The sequence below is a fragment of the Macaca thibetana genome, chromosome 20 (genome assembly GCF_024542745.1).
Source record: "Macaca thibetana thibetana isolate TM-01 chromosome 20, ASM2454274v1, whole genome shotgun sequence".
NCBI classification, from domain to species: domain Eukaryota; kingdom Metazoa; phylum Chordata; class Mammalia; order Primates; family Cercopithecidae; genus Macaca; species Macaca thibetana.
The window spans coordinates 4,976,345-4,997,473 of NC_065597.1; the positions used below are offsets into that span (position 1 = coordinate 4,976,345).

Sequence of the window (21,129 nt, forward strand, 5' to 3'; positions counted from 1 at the left end):
TATTTTCATTGCTCAGTGCACTGGAATTTAGAGGACAGATCAGGACAGGAGCCTGAGTGCCCTCTTTTACATCAGCATGGTTCTCAGCATACTTTAGATGCTGTGCAGAACAAAACACAAAGTTCCAGAATCGAAGATGCTACTTACATTCTCCCCTCAGAGGGTGCAACTCACCGGTGAAGTCCTATAGCAAAGACCCTGGAATTCAAAGTGACCTGGTCTCCCTATCTTTAGTCCCAGTAGTGATTATTAGAGCTCCATTAGGGAGTCCCTGCCCTTGGAGAAAGACTGTGTATCTATTTTTCAAATTTAAATGGCATAAATGCACTTTTATATCATAAAAAAATGTTTTGGTAAACATTGGTTTGCAGCCTCTGTATGGAAAATTTATAGGAAGATACAATTGTGAGCCAACTGCAAGTGAAGATGCTATTTAGAGCCACACATAATGAAATAAACCCCTTAGTTATGAATCAGTTATTATATTTCACTGAACTCCAACTGTTTCTTTCTCACTGCTTAATTTCATTCTAGCTTTTGTTATTATGCCTAAAGAAACCATTTTAACATTTTCTCGCATGCACGTTGAGTATCAAAAATTCCATCTACAAGTTTTCAGCTTTTTGCCTCTAATTGCTCCACTGGTTGCTCTAACTGCTTTAATAAATAATATTATCTGAGTTCTGCTAGTTCCAGAATTCTAAGGTCCCTGCATCACATACTATTTATTATTCCTCTAAGGAAAAGAAGGAACCTTTTTTTACCCAAATAATTTCTTTATAGTCAGAGAGGAGAGAGAGAGAGAGAGACAGAAAATGAAGGGAGAATAAAAATGTGAGAAAACAATAAACAAAATCTACCCTTCAAATTACTACAAGGTTCTCTACAGGGTGAGATATTTTCACTTTAACATTATTGGCATCCTTGGATATCTATGAACTTCTATTCAAAATGCATTAGGAAATATTTTCCTCCATGTGACCTTAAAGCTCTACAGTTCTATTTTGCTTACCATTTTCAGATAGCATGTATAAAAGACTAGTTAGATAAGACCGGGCACAGTGGTTCACGCCTGTAATTCCAGAACTTTGGGAGGCCAAGGCGGGCGGATCACGAGGTTAAGAGTTTGAGACCAGCCTGGCCAACATGGTGAAACCCCGTCCCTACTAAAAATGCAAAAAATTAGCCAGGTATGGTGGTGCATGCCTGCAGTCCCAGCTACTCAGGGGGCTGAGGCAGAAGAATTTCTTGAACCTGGGAGGCGGAGGTTGTAGTGAGCTGAGATTGTGCCACTGTACTTCAGCCTAGGTGACAGAGTGAGACTCTAGCTAAAAAAAAAAAAAAAAAAAAAAAAGACTAGTTAGATAACTGTCAAGGGCTTTGGTTTTCTGGAGATATTCAGCCAACAAAGACATATATTATGTCTTTCTAGAAATTTCTTTACAAAATGTAATAATTGGACAAAACGTCAGTTAAAATATAGATAAATGACTAGATGAATTAATGTAAATGAGTGAATGAATGAGTTTCTGAATATGTGACTTAATGAATTAATTACCGTTAGTTGAATTAGCAGGTATAGTGAGTTTTTTGAAACAGTGTGCTGTTTTCAAATTGGGGACAACCAAATTTTTATCTGGCCATGACAGTGCAAGAATTAAATGAAACAAGTTTTAATTATTTAAAAATACTAGATTATTATACGCCATTGATAGGAATGCAAAATGGTGGAGCTGTTATGGAAAACAGTACGGAAGTTCCTCAAAAACTTAAAAACAGAATCACTATATGATTAAGAAATCTCACTTCTGAGTACTTATCCCAAAGAATCGAAATCAAGATATTAAAAAGATATTAGCACTCCTATGTTCACTGCATTTACAATAGCCAAAATGGGAAAACAACCTAAACATTCATTGATGAATGGATAAAGAAAATGTGGTATAGAGAGATATTGAAACACTATTCAGCCTTTAAAAAGAAGGAGATCCTGCAATACACAAATACATGAATGAATGTTAAGGACATTCTACTAAGAGAAATAAGCCAGTCACGAAAAGACAAATACTACATGATTCCACTTTTATGAGGTATCTAAAATAGTCAAATCCAAAGAATCAGAGAGAAGGATTGTGGTTGCCAGACACTGGAGAAAAAGAAAATGGGGAATTGCTAATCAACAGTCATAAAGTTTTAGTTATGCAAAACAAATAAGTTCTAAAGACGTGCTGTACAATGTTGCACCTATTGTTAATAATACTATACTGTGCACTTAAAAATGTTATAAGATAGTGGATCTCTTATTAAGCGCTCTTAACACACACAAACACACACATCACACACACACGCTCTTCACCAAAAATGAGAGTTACTGCAAGATTGAGGAGGGAATCAATCAAAACACCGTCCACTATCTAAATTAATTCCAAGTTTTCTACAGTATGAAATATTTTCACTTTAGCATCCTTGGATATCATGAATATAAAGAGTGTTTTCAGGAGAATTGATGATGAACAGCCACCCTGGTAACTCAGGTGAATTATAGAAATGCCAGAATACCAGTAGGAAAAAAAAAAATGCAATGCTCCTGTGTTGAGTGGGTATTTATATTCAAGAGAGGAATTAGGACAACACAGCACTGTGGCCACAGTGATTATATGTTGACCTCCTACTCTGCCTGCTGAATGGCCATCATTTCCACTTTTAACTTAAGCAGCTCATGCAGCCTCATTCAAGGTGAATGCTTGGGAAACAATAGAAAGTTATTTCCTTAGAAACAATCACATCTCAAAGCCACGGTACACCCAATACACACTCAAAATAAGTTTATGAGATGAGAAAATAAAATGAGCCATAGCAGATTTACATGAAAGAACTGACTTATTTTTAATACCTGTTCTGGACTAGGAATGCTTACCTTAAATATAAATAATTTGCTGCATATAACAACTTTTCAGAGTGTCTGTCACAAAGTATGGGCTCAGTAAACACCGACTGTCATCATCGTATTCCACTTTCAAGAATCCATAATCTAGAAGAGCATGCATAGGTATAGCGGCCAATGATAAGCAGAAACTTGTATTTAACCTCTCGTCCTGCTTCTACGTGATATATCACCGAGTACAGGAAGCTTATCCTTTTTTAAGTTTTCTTCTTTATAAAACTGAAATCATGCTGAGTATTTCTTGGTGTCATTTGTAAGAATTAAGTGAGATAATATATAATAGGAGCTTAGCATGGTGTCGGATTCATCAAATAAAAATAACATTGTTTTCCCCCTTACCTTGCCCATCACAAGCTGGTTCACAGCCAAAGGTAATAAACCCATATCAGGTGGCTAGGCAGATGAGCAAAGATCACAGCATTTATACTCTGGTTAATTCCACAGATTTGGTTTATTTTTCTTCTTTCCTGATATTCAGTGAGGTCATTTAGAGAATGAGTAGTCAATTATTTCCATTATAATTGGTCCTACTCAGTCATCCTAAAGCTAAAGCTCATAGGCACAATTGGAGTTACAGAAATCACGAGGAAAAGAAAGGACTGTGGATTGTCAAGGCACCATCATAAGACCCAGGTGCACACCCCAGTTCCACTTCTAACTATTTGTGTGATACTGGGCAAGTTAGTTCTTTAATCCTCAGGTTTCACATCTCTTAAATAGGTGTAACTGAGACAGCCAAATGCCTAAATAGATAAAAGGTACCCGGAGAATCTCCGACCTGCCCCACCAGTGTTTACATCAGATGCTTTTGTGCAGATGAGGAAAGTGCCCAGGGCTGTGTCTGAGTATGCCTATATGTGCACTGGGGGAAGAGGGCAGAGCCACGGGCAGGGGGAGGAGCCTGGCCTCTTCACTTCCCGTGTCGTGACCCCGGAGATTCAATCTGTGAGGTGGGGAAACTTTACCTGGGGATTTGAGAAATGGTCCATTGGCCATTCTCGGTTCTAAAGAAATTTCACAAACTATAGACATACACAATGGCCCACATTTGGCTAAGAAAATTATATTTATTAATGGGCCGATGTTGAATGCAATGGGAGGAATATCCAAAAATATTTACTTTGGCATGAATTTCCTGAAAATATAGTGAAACTATGCAATGGTTTGCTTTGCTTTTTTTTTTTTCTTCTTCCTCTCTCTGTTTTGCTTTGCTTTTTTTTTTTTTCTTCTTCCTCTCTCTGTTTGCCCAATAAAATCCTCTCCTACTCACCTTTCAACGTGTCCTCGTGCCTAAATTTTCCTGGTTATGTGACAAGAACCCAGCTTTAGCTGAACTGAGGAGCAAACTCCTGCAACATGATGACTCCACATAGAGGTGTTAGAGAATGAAATCAGTATATGTAGCACAGTTCCTGACATATACTAAGCACTCACTAGTAACAACACCCATAGCAGAAGCGGGAAAAAAATTAGACTAAATGATATTAATTAGACTATTTAGCATATAACTGTCAAATAAAAAAAACAGAATTCTGCACACAGTCAGCCACTTAGGTGAATCTCTACTAAAATAAGTTTTAGGTTTTTAATTTGCTTTTAAGATGTGAAATTGATGGTGGCTTGCCTTTTATTAACTGGTAACACTACTAGCTACCACATATTTTATTTAATATGGTCACTTAATTATCTCATTAACACTGCAAGAAAGTTGATATTATCCCATACGGAGGAGAAAACTGAATTTCAGAGAATTCCAGGGACTAGTTCTCCGACTGGGAAGCAATAGTGATATGATTTCAACCTTAGTCTCACTAAGTTCAAAATATGTCATCTTTTCAATAATTTACACACCTTTATTTTACATTACTGAAAGACATGGTATTGCAGAAAGTAGCAAGGAACTAATTAATGTTCCTACAAATGAGAGGGTAAGATGATGGATTTTTCTCTATGTCACTGTTCATTTTCCCCTCAAAAGGAATATACAGACATAAACATACAGATAGAGATATAGTATTAGGTATAATAATTCAAAAATACATGTTATTTCTAGCTTGACAACGTGCTCTAAAAAGAAATTGAACTGCATGAGAAGCTGACCAACCAACAAATAACTGCATTTTTTAGCATGGCAGATGCTGGGATAAATGCCTACTTCTTGCTGGATAGCAAATTAAGCATTATCCTAAAAGATGGATACATTCTTGTCAGTGTATACAATAGAACAGTCCTAAAGAGAAAATAATGCATAGCTGTGTGTTACGCAGTAATTCCCTGAATATCCATGTCCTCTGGTTCTGTCTAAAAAGGTTAAATGGCTCCAAATCTGTCCGCTAGACTCATAAGGAGCTACGCATTGCTCTGGCTAGTCAGGAAATTTAATTTTCTTCTGAAATTAACCAATTGTGCATAGAGAGAGGGAAGCTGCTCTCCAGATCCAACTGGGGTGGAGGTGGGGGCAGAGAACTGTAGAAATGCAGAACAGATGTTGAAAAATATGGTTTGTGATTCTTGAGTTCTCATCCCATGGAGCCAAGCCAGGTTTAATCAAAAATGTGTGGGCTCCCCCTTCTGAATGACACATCAAAGGCTGCTGTAAATGCTTTGAAACAGCATTCATCCCTTCTTTGGGTAGAACCAGAGATGCGGAGGAACTAGCATTTGCCTGACATCTATCAGAAGCACAGATAGGCCTGTGTCACCAAATAGTGCTTTATCTGTCCATCTCTTCCTGGTAAAAACACTCTCAAATCCCCTTTAGCTTGTCTGAAAATGAAATGCTTCTAAGCTGGACAGTTATTTCTAAACAGCCTCAAGCTTCCTCTACACAAACTTTCCTACCAGTAACAGTAATAAAAGTAGCAATAGCAATAATAATAACTAGCAGCTACAATGAGAATCTTCGCTTGATTCCCTGTGAACTGGAATTAGTATCAGTAAATCTCCATTTTTACATCAGTAAAATGAATAGATTATAAAATGTGCAGCCATATGTGGACAACTACGCACCTGGATTTGTAGCTAGCTCTGCCAATAAGATGCTACTTTTATTATGGCATGAAAAGTTCCTCAAGCCTCATCTCTAGATGATTGAGATCGTGTCTCTGCACAGCCAGTCCACTCCCACTGGTACCATGTATTCCATGTTGGGAGCTTATATTATTGTGCTGATATTTGAACCCTTATTTTCCCTAAGGATCCTTGGCTTGGCAGACTCTGGAGCCCTTACATGCTCCTGGCTGACAAGAGTAGAAACCTTGTCAAATCAAGCACTAAAACTGGTTCTCTGATCAGTCTCTAAGTGGAACCGATCTCACTCACTTCCTTCACGTTCTGTCTTCTGCTTGGAGATGTAAAGGATGTGGCAACGACTCCTTTTTGAGTTCCTTTCAGAGGTAAAAATTGAGAAACATAAAAACAGGGCAGATTCATCCACTCCACAAATATCGTTGCCCCCATTCATGTCAGCATTCCAGCATAAAGCCATTGCATAATTTCACGATATTTTCAGGAAATTCATGCCAAAGTAAATATTTTTGGATATTCCTCCCATTGCATTCAACACTGGCCCATTAATAGATATAATTTTCTTAGCCAAATATGGGCCGTTGTGTATGTCTATAGTTTGTGAAATTTCTTTAGAACCGAGAATGGCCAATGGACCATTTCTCAAATCCCCAGGTAAAGTTTCATCTTCTTAGAGGTTAGACTCTTCTGCAGGAAACCTTCTTTGTATCCTTATTGGCTGCAGTCTTATTTGTTGTTCTGAATTTAGAAATGATTTGTACTTAAAAACAAAGAGTGCTGTTCTGGGTCTGTAAATAATTTTTGTACAAACTCAACTTATTTGGGGTGCTGACTGTTCTGCAAGGTTTTAATCTCAGCCTCAGAGTCTCAGCACCCTTGTGAGTAACAGGAATTTAATACTTTTTTTAAAAAATCGAATAAATAAACCTACAGATAACTCACTTTACCAGGGTTTCCCCAAATGAAGTAATTGGAAGCATATCTGCCCTAGTTATCTGTGACTTATAAATTGAAAGGGTTTGGTATGAGCTGACATCTAACTCAGAAATTAACTGGACAATTCTTTAAAATTGTATTCCTCCATCTACTTCTCACTATCTCCTTGATTTTGCAACAAATATTCGTAAGACAATATTTGAAATTCACATTCAAACACATCATTAGCAAACACTTCACCCTTGGAGACCAGCATAGAAGTTATAGATTTTCAGTGTGCTTTCGGGAGAAAGCTATTTAGCTGGAGAACCTGTACTGTCATTTGGGTGACTGGAAAAAGAGAAAAAGGTGTGTACGGTACAACAGAAAAAAAAAATCAAGCTGAGCTTCATTTCTAAAGCAAAGGCAGAAAAGCTTTAATAAAGAATTATTTCTCATCCTGGGGAAAAATTTTGAGCAGAAAAACTATAAACAAAAGGTATTTTTGAAATGCAGAGAAAGATTTTTATCTAGGAGACACCAAACCAGATATGCTGACCTATCAGAAATGTCCAAGAAGTGATAAAAAGATAATTTCAAAGGCAAACACCAAATGCAGAAATAAGATAGGAGCCTCTTAATGCATTGACACAGTGGTCTCACGCCTCTAAATTCTAATATATAATTCACCATAACTGTCAAAAGAGACAGAGGATACACTAGCAATGCTTCCCCAAAGCTAAACAAACAAACAAACAAAAAAAACCACTAACAAACAAAAACATAAAAATAACAAGATCCACCCAAATGTATTGCAAACATTTGCAACTCTGCATTTTCATAGAGCTCTCTGAGAGCTGGAATAGCTGAATTCATCTTGATATTCCTGGCTCTGGGCTCTGTGTAGCACTTAGTAGGTACACATGCGCATGTACACACACCATACACACACACACACCATACACACACACACACACACACACACACACACACACACACACACACAGAGTATGGGCTAACCAACATTATTTGGTGATGTGAGCATAGTCCCAAGGGCGGCCACACAGAAAGTACATGCAAAGGCATTTTGCACTGATCTGCTTGTCATTTGCAGTATCCAGTATTCCTTTTAAAAGACAAATACCTTATAGGACTGGAAGTGATATCAGGGTCACGAGCAGTCACTTGCCCAATCACGGAGTTCAGAGCAGCATTTTCATGAACTTCAAGCAGGTAAGTCGGTGAAGAGAAGACCGGAGGCTCATCAGCATCTTCAACGACGATTTTGACTGTCGCCGTGTCTTTAAAGGGTCCCCTGCCACTGAAACGTGGGTCAATATGGACATTGGCTGCCTCTACCTTTAGCGTATAGGATTTTTTGGTCTCAAAGTCCAGAGGCTGTTAAGAAATGACAAAGATAAATGCTTCTCACTAATGACCACAGCAGCAAGAACAAATGAGTATAATGCTGATGGATGAAAGTTATGTGCATTTAAACCCATTTGTGAGCCTTAATGGGATCACTCTCCAGTCCCCCAGATTCAACCTGTAAATTTTACGGGCATTTATTGGTATCTGTTTATTATACAAGCTCAGTGAATCTAATAACCTATTGTTTTGTTTTGTTTTGCTCATTTCACTTGGAATTCACAAAATATTCACAGTCATGAATTGTGCCATCAAAATTTCACTTCAGAGTCATAATAAAATTTTACTAGTGACAGCATGACCTGCATACTAATCAGCCACTTAATCGGGCCTCTGCTGGTGGCAGATAAGGCGACATCGAACACAATCTCTATCTGGGAAGAATATTTTATCATCTCTGCAACAGAGTGTGAAATGTAAAGAACTAGAAATAATCATTGTTTAGTCCAAGGAGACATTATAAAGCATAATTTAGCACTAATCCCCACAAAGAGTATTTTCTGATTTCACTTTAAAGCATTGCTACTCTACTGATCATGTGGTTAAAATAAGGTTTATTATTTTTAGGACATTCTTAGAGGCTGTCTATTATGAATTTATGCTATGAGGCAGGTGGGCATGTAAAGAAATATGTGCACCAATACATATGTATGTACTTGTGTTTATATTTAGAAGAAGAAATTATTCGAGCAGTATAAATAGATAACTGAATCTAATTGTGCCCCCACCAACCACTTATAAGCAATTTGAAATTACCCCATTGCACCATTACTGACAATGTGTCTGACATTAATTCTTCATTCCCTAAAACTCTGAGAGACTTTGGTCGATGACCTAGGTAAGTAAAGCTAGGTAAAAAGAAGCCACCTTCAATAAGCCAGAAGCCCATGTGCATTAGCACCTTTATAGTCCAATTTTTGGTGAATCACAATACTTCAGATTTCAAGAATGCAAGTCTATCGACTTCAAAGTTGTATACTGTATACATTATTCAAAGTTGTATAATGTATACTGTTCAAAGAGACATTATACATCTGCATTACACATTTCTCAAAAGAAATATAACTTTAAATAGGCAATGAAGATTTTTTAAAATAAGCTAGAAGACAAACTGGCACCAGTGAACTCTTTCAGAATTCCAGTACAAGCTTAATTATATATTCTTATTTCAAACTATTGTGTTGGTTTTTGCATTCGAATTCTGATCTAATGGGACTTGGCTCCTTTTTTCCCCCCATATTTTCTAGCAAACCAGGCAGGCACTCACTTTCCTATCTATTCTAAAATTACTAGGCACATGCATCCATGAATAGATCCTGCAACATCAGCATATTCACAATTTGCCAATCACCTTTACTGTAACAATTTTGCAATTTCAAATTCTTCGCAAACATTGTTAAGTATAACAAATTATGTTCTGCTTAATTCCAGCTCAACATAATGACGATGAACCCAGACACATTCTGGTGTCCCAAGAATTTTATTGGACAAAAAACAGGGCCTATAAATTGTAGAAATACAACTCCTTTGCACTGTTCTCTAGGGTAAAATACATGTTTTACTTGGTGTCAAGGTGTATAGTATATGCTTCGAAGTTTAGGACTAACAGCAAATAAAAATAAAGCAAATGGCTAATTGTTTCAGTTTATAACTGCACTTTACGGCAAAAAAAATGGGAATAATAACAATAAAAATGACATTAGGAATCATTAGTCAAGGAAAATGTGACTCTGGGTTATTCAATAATTGACTCAAATATTATGCTATACTTTATTTCAAACATGGCTTTTTAAATGTTTTGTAGTTCTTAATGCTAAACTGAAACCAAGATTTTGGTAGAAAGATCGCGTTGCTCAGCAGAGAGTTAAAATAAATGTAGACATCTTTTTCAAAATTGATTTTTAAAAATATTTTTTATAAAAAAGAATATCCAGAAAACTTTAGGTTTTCATTGTTAAGACCTCTTCAGTGGGGGCGATTTTTAGAGCAAGACCATTGGAAATAGGTCTCTGTGTGGCACAATGGAGATTCAGATAGTAACCTTACACTCATATCTACATGATGCTGATGAAGAAAGTGAAAAAAATTATTGACTTCCAATTGTGTGGTCCACCATCTATCTTATTTGAGAACAAGCAAATCCATTTAAAAACTAGTTTGATCTACTTCATGACAAAGGTTTGAAGAACAGTACTGAAGAAAATAATCAGGATGAGGATCAAAGAGTATTTTCCTTGCAAGTGCTTTGTGACTATAAAGTAAGGAACTATGTTCCACACATTTCTTATGAGTGTAGATTTTATGATGAGAAATATAAATGGAAAATGTCGTACAGAATTTTTCTACATCTACCATAAAAGCAAGAGATTGCTAACAAAAGCAGTCTCAAATTTTCCTACATTATTTATGCTTGTTATGGAGATGTTTCTTTCTTCAATGGTAGCTCCCTATCCAGAAGCAAGGGAAAGATGAGCTTCATTTCCCATGATGCTCAAACCTCTGAGCCATAGTTTGGAGTATGCAATGGTAGCAGGTTTGGCCCTGTCCTTCAGGCACTAGAGAAAGCCAGGATAACTGAACCAGGATAACTGAACCTGAATGTTCTGCCTGTTTTTTTGTTTTTGTTTTTGTTTTTTTTTTTACTTTCCATGAAAGCATAGCCTTCAATAAGGACTTGGGAAGTTTCAGTGTATTTGGGGAAGATATTTCAGGAAGCAAGAGTTCAAACATGAGGAGAGTTATATACAGAAAGACTAAAAGCCACTGAACTCGTCACCTCTGTGGGCAACTGAGGCCTGTTTTCACTGAGAATCCTTTTACAACCTTAAACAATATGACTCAGAATAGTTTCTTCGAACGATAGTAACTGTCCACCAATTTTTCTCCCCCTTTGGTTGAGGGCTGCCTTCACAGGATATTGACTTCCCCACACAGTTGAAGTGCCCTGTCTAAGGACTCAGTAAATTCCTGTGGTTATGGGTAATAGGTAAGTTGGAGGAGCAGCACTATTATGGTAGCCATTTACCAGATCTTTAGCAGAAATGTGAAGGGGGCCCAAGAGATAAGAGGTGCCAAAAGGACTGTACTAGTTATCTTGTCTTATTGCTCAATGCTAAACATCTACCAGCTCTACAATTCTGTCAGGAAGTCCATACAAGTACCTCAACTTTAAAACTCAAGTTTCAAAGAGGTATTTTGAAGATGAACAAAAGTTTCCTTAGCTTACTTTTCTTAGCCTTATAATGCCATCCTGGGCCTGGGCATCAGAAGTGATTTCAAAAAGTGCTGTTCCATCTCCATCAATGATGTCATATGATGACTGTGCATTTTCACCAATATCCTGATCATTGGCCTTCACCCTGCCTATTGCAGTGCCAAGAACCACATCTTCCGGTACTGAGAAGTGATACAGGCCTTTGAAAAGAGGAGAAAAATGAGCGTCACACAAATTCCAACCATTCATTCATTCATATGACAAATATCTTTTGGGCACCTCCTTTGTTCTGGTCATTCCTTTATTTATGCTACCAATAAAGTGACAGAAGAGACAGAAATATCCATTTCCATTGTGGAATGTTCAGTCTTTTAACTGAATCAGAGACAAACAGTTCCCAGAAGAAGGCATGAGCCCTTTTCAAGACTCTTCTGAGATATGAAACTTACTCAACCATATGTTTACCAAGTGTATATTTGGAGCAGCTAAATCAAGACTATTAGGGAATCTATGTGTGCATTTTTTTTCCTTTTTGCTGTATAATCACATTTACTGCCCATGGGGATATTCTTTGTTGCCAACATAAAATATTAAGCTAATTTCAGCACAGAAAGATGCAATGTGTAACACACTGGAAGTCACTTTTGAACGTACCTTTATATTTACAGACTTTTAGACCATTTTTGATAAAATTCAATTACTGAACTTTTGCTGTGCCCTGCAGCAAGCTGTTCAGACACATGAAACACTCCTCTTGTTGCTGAAGTTCTCATTGCTCTAAAGACAAAAATCCTGCCTTCAACACTTCCTAGGCAAAATACAATCAAGTGTATCTTCACTCTCATATTGGGGCAATAAAGTGTGTCTAATTAGTGGCATTAGTCCATTTTTAACTCAAGTCACTTTAGTTGTTATACTGCTGTCACTCACTTTCATTGGTGTAGAGGAAGCTGTTGGTGTCCCAACCATAACCCCTGGCCATTACTACTGTAGTGTACACCTGTCTTACATCTAACTGCCACTCCTGCATTTCTTTGCCTGAGGGTTATTTCTGGCCTTCAGAACCCATTTTGCCCACTGAATGTCAGGCCAGAAATGCCAGAAAATTAATGCTTCCTGCAGAAGCAGCCCTCAAAGACTCACAGGAGTTAGTATATAAAATTCTAGGTCTCTCCATTCTGTGGTAGGATAACTTTGAGTTTTTTCTTTTCTTTTCTTTCTTTACAATGGTCCAGAGTTTCTCCAATGGGATAAAGTTCCAGTAACCCACAGTAGTAGCTGGCTCAATAATGCACCTTTTGTGTGTGTGTGGCTATTTCTCTCTCTCTCTCTCTGTCTCCTTTCTTCATTGGTATTTCTTGGTCCTATCTCCAAGTTAAACTCACAATCAAATTCTTGTCTCAGTGTCTGCTTCTGGGGAATCCAAACTCAAAAAGCCAAAAAGTTTTAGGCCCCTTGCAACCACAACGAGGGAAAATTAAACATTCAATGACCTAAAAACCCAAAAGGAAAAATCAAATCTGGAGAACATTACCTAATTCTCGTTTGAGCTCAAATCCACTGAGTCCCTCGGATAAACTAAGGCTCATTATACTCAACATTAACAGTAAGGTTTCTTCTAGCCCTAACACCCCTTTACTTAACAATGGGATAAAAACATCTCTCTTAGAATCACAAAGTTATAGGACTGGGGATTGAAACATTTTCCAAATAGTTTTGCCATAAGGTAGGCACTGAAAATCCTCACTTCAAGCAAAGTCTTCCAGTTTTCTTATAATTGGTGTAATGATTCCATTTTCCACAAACTTTATATTCCAGGTAAGGTTTGAGATGATCTCTTTCGGTATGCTTATTAAATAAATAAGACAGCCAGGGATCATGCCGTGCTGCTAGTCCTACATGGGGAGTCTTGGGAAGCCAAACAAATGGAACATACCTTTATCCATTCCTATTCTGTGCCTGCTCCTCATCTCTATCAGTGTGATCATACTTAATAGTTATTATCTCTAAGAAAAGGCACACGTTTGAAATTGATATGCCACTATTGGATTGAATAATCATTTTCTTATAAAGAAATATGGCATCTTGCTGTATTCACTGTAATGCAATTGCAAAGGCAAAAAAAGTGAGGGAAAGATGAGAAGAAATGGTGTTCTCCATTTCAATAATTTTGTTTAAAAGGGTTGCATTGTTATCTGATTTATGAATTGCCAGATGTAAAAATTCTAAAATTCTTAATGAAAATGCGTCTCCTCTACTCTTTCTAGCTTGGAATTTCTTCAGATAAATCATCAAAGATACTTCAAATGTGTCATTTGCAAGCTCCACACACATTTCTCTCTCTCTCACTCTCCCCTCTCTCTCCCCACACCCACCTTCCCTCCTTCATCTCTTTAAAAACCAGATTTCCTATGGTATTTTCTATACCAACAAATAGAACCAGCATGCATCTAATCTCTCATGTTAGAAATATGATCATCCATCTTCCTCAACTGAAAATGCAATCTATCCTTAGACTTTTGTCCTCTCTGACTCAACTGTGCATCACACCCACACACTTTTCTCTGCATCCAACACAACCACCCTTGCTTGCCAGGGCTACCATCACCTTTTATGTGAATGATTGCAAATAACTCTTTAACTGGCTGCAAAGCAGAGAAGACAATGAAGGAAGGCCAGATTTAATTTCTTTCCAATTTCCCTGGAACCAGAGCCTATCACTCAAGCTGCAATTTAAAATCTTTAAATGGTCTCCTAATGATCTTAGGATAAAGGTTCTCATACTTCAAATGGCCTTCAAATCCAAGTATGGCTAATTTCTGTCTAATCTAACTCTCCAGACTCTTGCTGTAGCACTTTCCCCGGCACCCTCTGCTCCAGCTGCAGTGAAATTATTTCCATTCCCATACACGGCTGTATACCATCCTTCCACAGGGCTTCTTTTGTTTTATTATTGACTATATTTAAGGTATACACTATGATGTTTCGATAAAAGAAACCGCTGCCTTGGAAAGATGTCTGCACTTTCATTTTCATTCCAGGATTCTTCAGAATAGCAAAGAAATGGACATTACCCAAGTATCTACTGACAGATGAATGGCTAAAGAAGTTGTGGCGTGTATTTATACAATGAAACATCATTCAGCCTTTAAAAAGGAGATCCTGTCATTTGCAACAACGTGGATGAACCTAGAGATATTATGTTAAGCGAAATAAGTCAGATCAAAGGGAAAAAAAGTCCTGCCTGATCTTACTTATATGTGGAATCTTAAAATAATAATAATAATAATAATAATAATAGTAATAATAAGTATGTAGACACAGGGCTTTTGAACATCCTTTTTAGCTGCACTATTCACCCTCCCTCCCATGGCTTCACCCTGTTCCAACTCATGGTATTCACTTTTTCATATCTCAATTCAAGAGTCCCCAGATCAGAAAGGCCTTATCAAATCATGTCTCTGTCATATTACTTGAATAAATGCTCAAAAGAAAGTGTTCGATGAGAGTACAATAAAGTTGCCAAATAATGATTGTCTCCCTGATTCTTTCATGTTGGCTGCCTAGAATGTATGCTGCTGAAATTTCCAAGGGAGAGCATGGCTTTAGCAGGGAAGAGTGGAGTCTTACTGATGTCCTCCCAGTTGCAGGAAGAAGGAGTGTACGTTTTGCAGCAAGCCTACTGCATATTTGTTTTCCCTACCTTGGGCACTAGATATTTGATTTCCTTCATAAAACAATGGGGCTAATAACAGAGCAATATCTGAGCTTCATTTTCATCATCCTCTCAAGCTTTCATAAAGAGAGATAGTGTGCAAAAGAGAAAGGAGTGCACAGCTTGCAGTCAGACATACTGGTTCTAATTCTTACTTACTACATGCTTGATGTTTGGAAATGTTATCAACTGCTTTGTAATCTGTAAAATGGGAATAAGTTTAGTACCAAAATCATGCCATACCTGGCACATAATAAGCCACTCAATAGTTGCTGTCAGGTTTTAAAATATGACTAAAAATTACAATATAAATTCCAATGGAAACATCATACCAAGATTCTCATCCAGTGCAGGAAATTAACTTACTCTGTGCAAATTTTGGAGGATTGTCATTAACATCAGTAAGAGTCACTGTAAGTGTCGTGGTCCCAGACAGGCCACCAGAGTGTCCACCCATATCTTTGGCTTGGATAACAACCAGGTACTCCTCCTTGGCTTCTCTGTCCATGTTGGGAAGGGCAGTTTTTATAATAGCTGAGGGGGAAAATGCAAGAATGGCTTTCAGTCAGAGAGCTAAATAAACAACGAAAGTATTAATCTCACACACGCACATACAGAAACACACAAGCATACACCAAGTCCCTACTCAGATAATTTTCTGAGTTCTTCTGACATTTGATTTGTGTGTGCCTGTTATATCAACGAGAAAGATTGTGGTCATAGACATTTACAGATAATTTGCAAAAATGTGTTTTATAATGTATAAAAAAGAACTTGCAAAAATATGTATTAGAAAATAAACTGAATGACATCCCTTGTCTACCAAACTATAAAGTACATCAGAACACAGTCTTGTCCACCCCAGAAAACCCTGGAAGTGAAAGAATCCTCCAATTTATCACAGATCCCAATTCCCCTAAAAGAGGAGTAAACACACAAATAGCTTGAAGGCTATGAGGTCAAAGATAAATTATTCTGAAGTTCACAAATACATTAGAGAGATGAAATAAATAAATGCATCATTAGAATCAACTCAGATGAATAAAATAACAATCAGAATTAAAATAGTCAAGTGTCTTAAGTTCTAATCTACTGTTCAACTATATTTATATTTTAATTGTTTAGATACATCTTCTCTTTGTAAAAGTGTAGCAAATAGTTTAGAAAAATAGGAAGATATAGGAAAAGGTGAATACAATATAAAATTACATAAAATACAATAAAATAATCACTGCTCAAATCTTAATATTTTTTCTTCTGATACATATTCAGGGTTTCATGTGGGCTTGTCTGTTTGTTTCACTGGTAACTTAATACCCTTGTTAAAGATCCAAAATTTGCTTAGATCCTCCTGAAGTTATTTTGAAAATCAAAAATCCTTATTTAGCTCTCTCTCTCTACCTCCACATAGTTTTTTCATAGATAATGCTGACATTTTGAGGTGCAAAATTACAAGGCCATGATATGTACACACACAGAAATGTGTGTATAAACATTTAACCACAGACATGATCTTAATATAAGCAGCATTCTGAGACTTTCTTTTTTCACAGGAGATGTTTTTTAAAAACTTCCTCATCACTGGGTAGAAGTTCACCTCATTACTTCCTACAGTTGCATAATTTTTCATTGTACAATATACTATACGTGGTTAAGGCATTCTCATATTGATAAATGTTGTAGGTATTTCATATTTTCCCATGTCACACAACTGACAGATATATTCGTATGATAATATTGTATTTTTTAATTTCCTGCATTTTTACTTAACTCTATGTCATAAGATGCCCCTTACCCATATTGCTAAATGTCCATAATAAAACTTGTTTTGACTAGTCCAGAATATTTCTATTGAATTGATGTGTGTTACATTTCTGGTCAAGGTAAAAGGAAGACGTCCAGATTAAAGATAATTTAACCCCTTCACTTCTACCCCAGGGGCACCATACATGTTCAATTCAAATTAAAGCTGAGCCATTGCCTTGGCCACTTCCGAAGTTGTAATTCTTTTTTTTAAAATTCATATGGTTTTTTAAAATCATCTGTCTGTAAAAGCATTGCAAGGAGTTCAAGTCCCTGAATCATTTGAGTAGCAAATGAGTCCCAAGAGTGACCACAGAAATACAATGCACCTACACAGGGAGCAGGCTCTGGGGAGAACTGCAAGTTCTTATATACTTTATTAGACTCTGACACAATTTAATAATAGGGCTTCCCATTCAGGGAGCACTGAATTAGATAACCTTGCTTATTTGCAAACATTTGTAATACTATGATGATATTTTTCAATGCAATGCTTTGTTTCAGGATTTGATCACATCATAATGTAACTCATAGATCATACCTATATAGTTAAAAATAAAAACAGAAAGAAAAGTAGAAATATGTCAACCATTCAGATTTAGATCACTGTGAGGCATTTTTGAGAAGAAAACAAACAGATAAGCAAAACACAGCAACAAAGATAACAAACCTCATTATATTAGCATGTTGAGCTACCAACATAGCTACTCTGCTATGAATATACATTTTTATAACCTAGAATATTTTCATTAGGGCTCAGATTTTCAGTAAAGAAGATAAGAACATTGTTTTCCTCCCGTGACATTTACATGAATGCTTGTACCACCACATTCTAAGGTCATCACTGATTATGTCACCCATTGGACTTTGGAATTTGACATGGAGCTTCTAACAATCAGAGCAAAATAATGCCATTCTCCAAGGAAGGCAGCAATATTTTTCAAGAAAGTTGATGAGGTGAGGTCTATGCATGAGACTTTTCAGGTTACCTGCGTGAAAGAACTCCTACAACTTCTCCAAGTCAAAAAAAGATTGGTATGTATTATTCTCATCATTTCTTTTATATGTTGTGAAAGTGAAAATGTAAAATAAAACAAAACTGTGATGTCTCTCAGGCATTTGGAATTAAAATAGTTTTTTTACTCACTTGGAAATAACACCTTTGGGTTAGTGTCGACGAGTTAGATCAGAATATGAGTGAAGCATCGCAGTGGAGAATCTTGTTTATCAAATAGGACAAGAAATGCTGCATGGGACTTCATCAATTGCAAAAGTCTTTTTACCCTCCCGCATTGAGGTAAGCAGCTTCATGCTACCTAAGATGCATATACAGTTGACTCTTGAACAACACGGGGGGTTAGGGGCACTGACTCCACATGCAGTTGAAAATCCGTATGTCACTTTTGACTCCCCCAAAACTGAACTGCTAATAAGCTACTATTGACCACAAACCTTTCTGATAACACAGTCAATTAACATATAAATAGAATATTGAAGAGGCTTGTGAACCGGAACAACTCCGTCTTGAATAGGGGCTAGGTAAAATAAAGCTGAGACCTTCTGAGCTGCATTCCCAGACAGTTAAGGCATTCTAATTTACAGGATGAGATAGGAAGCCAGAACAAGATACAGATCATAAAGACCTTGCTGATAAAACAGGTTAGAGTAAAGAAACTGGCCCAAACCCACCAAAACCAAGATAGCGACAAGATGACCTCTGGTCGTCCTTACTGCTACACTCCCACCAGCACCGTGACAGTTTACAAATGCCACATCAATTTCAGGAAGTTACTCTATATGGTCTAAAAAAGGGGGAAGCATGAATAATCCAACCATTGCTCAGCATATCATCAAGAAATAAACATAAACATGGGCAACTAACAACCCCAGGACTGCTCTGTCTATGGAATAGCCATTCTTTTATTCCTTTACTTTCTTAATAAACTTGCTTTCACTATTCTACAGACTTGCCCTTATTTCTTTCTTGCACGACATCCAAGAACCCTCTTTCCGGTAATAATAGTATCTACACACATTTTATGCATTCATGATATTCATTTTTCTTAATGTTTTTAACATTCTAGGCTACCTAGTTCATCTGTCAATTTTTCCAAATTGTTGAAAATCTCAGAAAAATTTACAAAATATTTATTGAAAAAAATGTACATGTAAGTAGAACCTCACAGTTTAAACCTGTGTTGTTCAAGGGTCAACCAAGTATTTTCAAGTTTGATTCCTCTTATCAATGTTTCCCTCCTAATTGAAATCAAGCAGGTTTGCATTTTTTATCTTAGTCTTAAGCTTACCAACTTTGTGACCATGAATAAATTATTAAACTCATCAAAACTCCATATCCTCTCAAATAGAGATAATAACCAGCTTCTCATTGTGGATATTCCAAGATGATGTGAGATAATTCAGGCCAAGTTCTTGGTACACAGTAGTTACCCAAACATACTGTTTCCCTTCCCCAGGCAGACTTTTTCATGTTTATGTGGATGATGGTAAGAGTACAGAATATTCTACAATTGCTCCTACAAGTCCACTGCCCAGCCCTATCCACCCAGTGTTGGCATGGAAGGGTAGCCTTAATAGATTGCCTCAATTAATTCCCTTACTCTCTGGCTTTTTGTTAGACTCCACCAACACACATTAACCTGGGAGGTTGTGCAAATGACTCCCCCAAAGACTCCTACAAAGTCTTTATTCCTGTATTTGGCCATTCAGGTTATTATTTAGAGATATCGTTAAAGTAAAATTCTATCTAGTGTCCAATAACTGCCACCTTCCTTTGCTCCTTAAGACCTAGGAGTCTTGATGGTACTTCTATTGCTAGCATCTGGTGCTGAATTCTTCCATGAAGGTCTCTCTTAACCAGGCCATACCTTTGTCAACAGTCCCTTTGTTAAATTCTCCTCAACTGCCTCTTTCCTGACAAGATCCTAAAATATGTGGCTACAAAACTGGGACTCTGTCCAAGTACCAAACATTTTGCCCACATGTTACTCTTACACAGACATCTATAGTTCAAAAGTACTTCAATGTAATAATGTACTAAGGTCCAAGTCCACTCCTTAAGAAGGCAGGGCAGATTGTTTTCTTACCTGTAAATTGAGAGCAATACCTATTCATTTAAGTGAGTTGCTCAAGATGGCCCCACTGGGAGGCTGCACCTCTGAGAGTCTTTGCATCTCCTCTTTTCTTCTACAACATTGGGAGTAGGTTTTCTGATTTCTAAGGCGAGTAGGGAGTCTCTCCAAGGTTTCTTTAGAACATGCAGCACAGTTAATTGGCTTCAGTTCAAACTGAATAATGAACAGCTCTTGCTTTCCTGAGTCCACTGCCTCTAGTCTCAACCCCACGACTAGCAGAAACTCATTAAAAAATCCAAGACAGAATTTTTGGAACCCTTTTTATGCTATTTTGTAGCTGTAAAGGCAGAATAGGGGAAACCACAATTGCCCTGGATCCTCTTATTTTTCTCTTTGTGTTGGGCTTATCCACACATATTACTTAACTTTACTATTCCTATTCACAATGTATTTCACTTCCATAGATACTTCAAGATATTGACAAGCTTCTAAAATAGAAGATGAAAATAGCCTTACTATTCCCTTCTACTTCTTTTCTCCTGCTTTGGCTAACATATCTCCCAAGCACTAGCAGCTTCAGGCTGTTTCTTTTAAGGAAAGAAATGTGTTTGACGAGAAACTCTGTGTCCAATAAAACAAATTCATGAGTAAACAAAATTATGGACAACAGATAACTCCTCTATTTTAAAAATCATTGTTTGGTATGAAACACCACCTAATACAGAGCACAAAATATAGTAATTAGGCAAGACTGTTTTCAAATTTGAGAAGGATTTAAATTCTCAGATTTGAGAAGTTAAAAAATTTGAACTGTGAATGCTAAAAAATGACTTGAATCTTCAATAAAACGGCATTTCTTAACCATTTTCAACTTTTATTCTGAAAAGCCAGAGAGAAGATTCTGACTCACTATTTGCCAAAATAAACTCATTTATAGCAAATTTTGATGGTGCTACTTTATTAACGTCCCATTGCCCAAGACATAAACTGT

General features: G+C 37.0%; 1 protein-coding gene across 2 annotated transcripts in view; it reads right to left on the reverse strand.

Annotated features, from left to right (window-relative positions):
• Window positions 1-21,129, reverse strand: part of CDH8 (cadherin 8) — a 387,040-nt gene that overhangs the window by 160,740 nt on the left and 205,171 nt on the right. For both annotated transcript variants that reach the window (XM_050772635.1, XM_050772634.1), the window contains exons 5-7: window positions 15,610-15,777; window positions 11,541-11,728; window positions 8,031-8,284 (exon numbers count right to left, since the gene is read on the reverse strand). In XM_050772635.1, coding sequence (XP_050628592.1) covers window positions 8,031-8,284; window positions 11,541-11,728; window positions 15,610-15,777 — 610 coding nt within the window. The remainder of the gene's footprint in view (window positions 1-8,030; window positions 8,285-11,540; window positions 11,729-15,609; window positions 15,778-21,129) is intronic.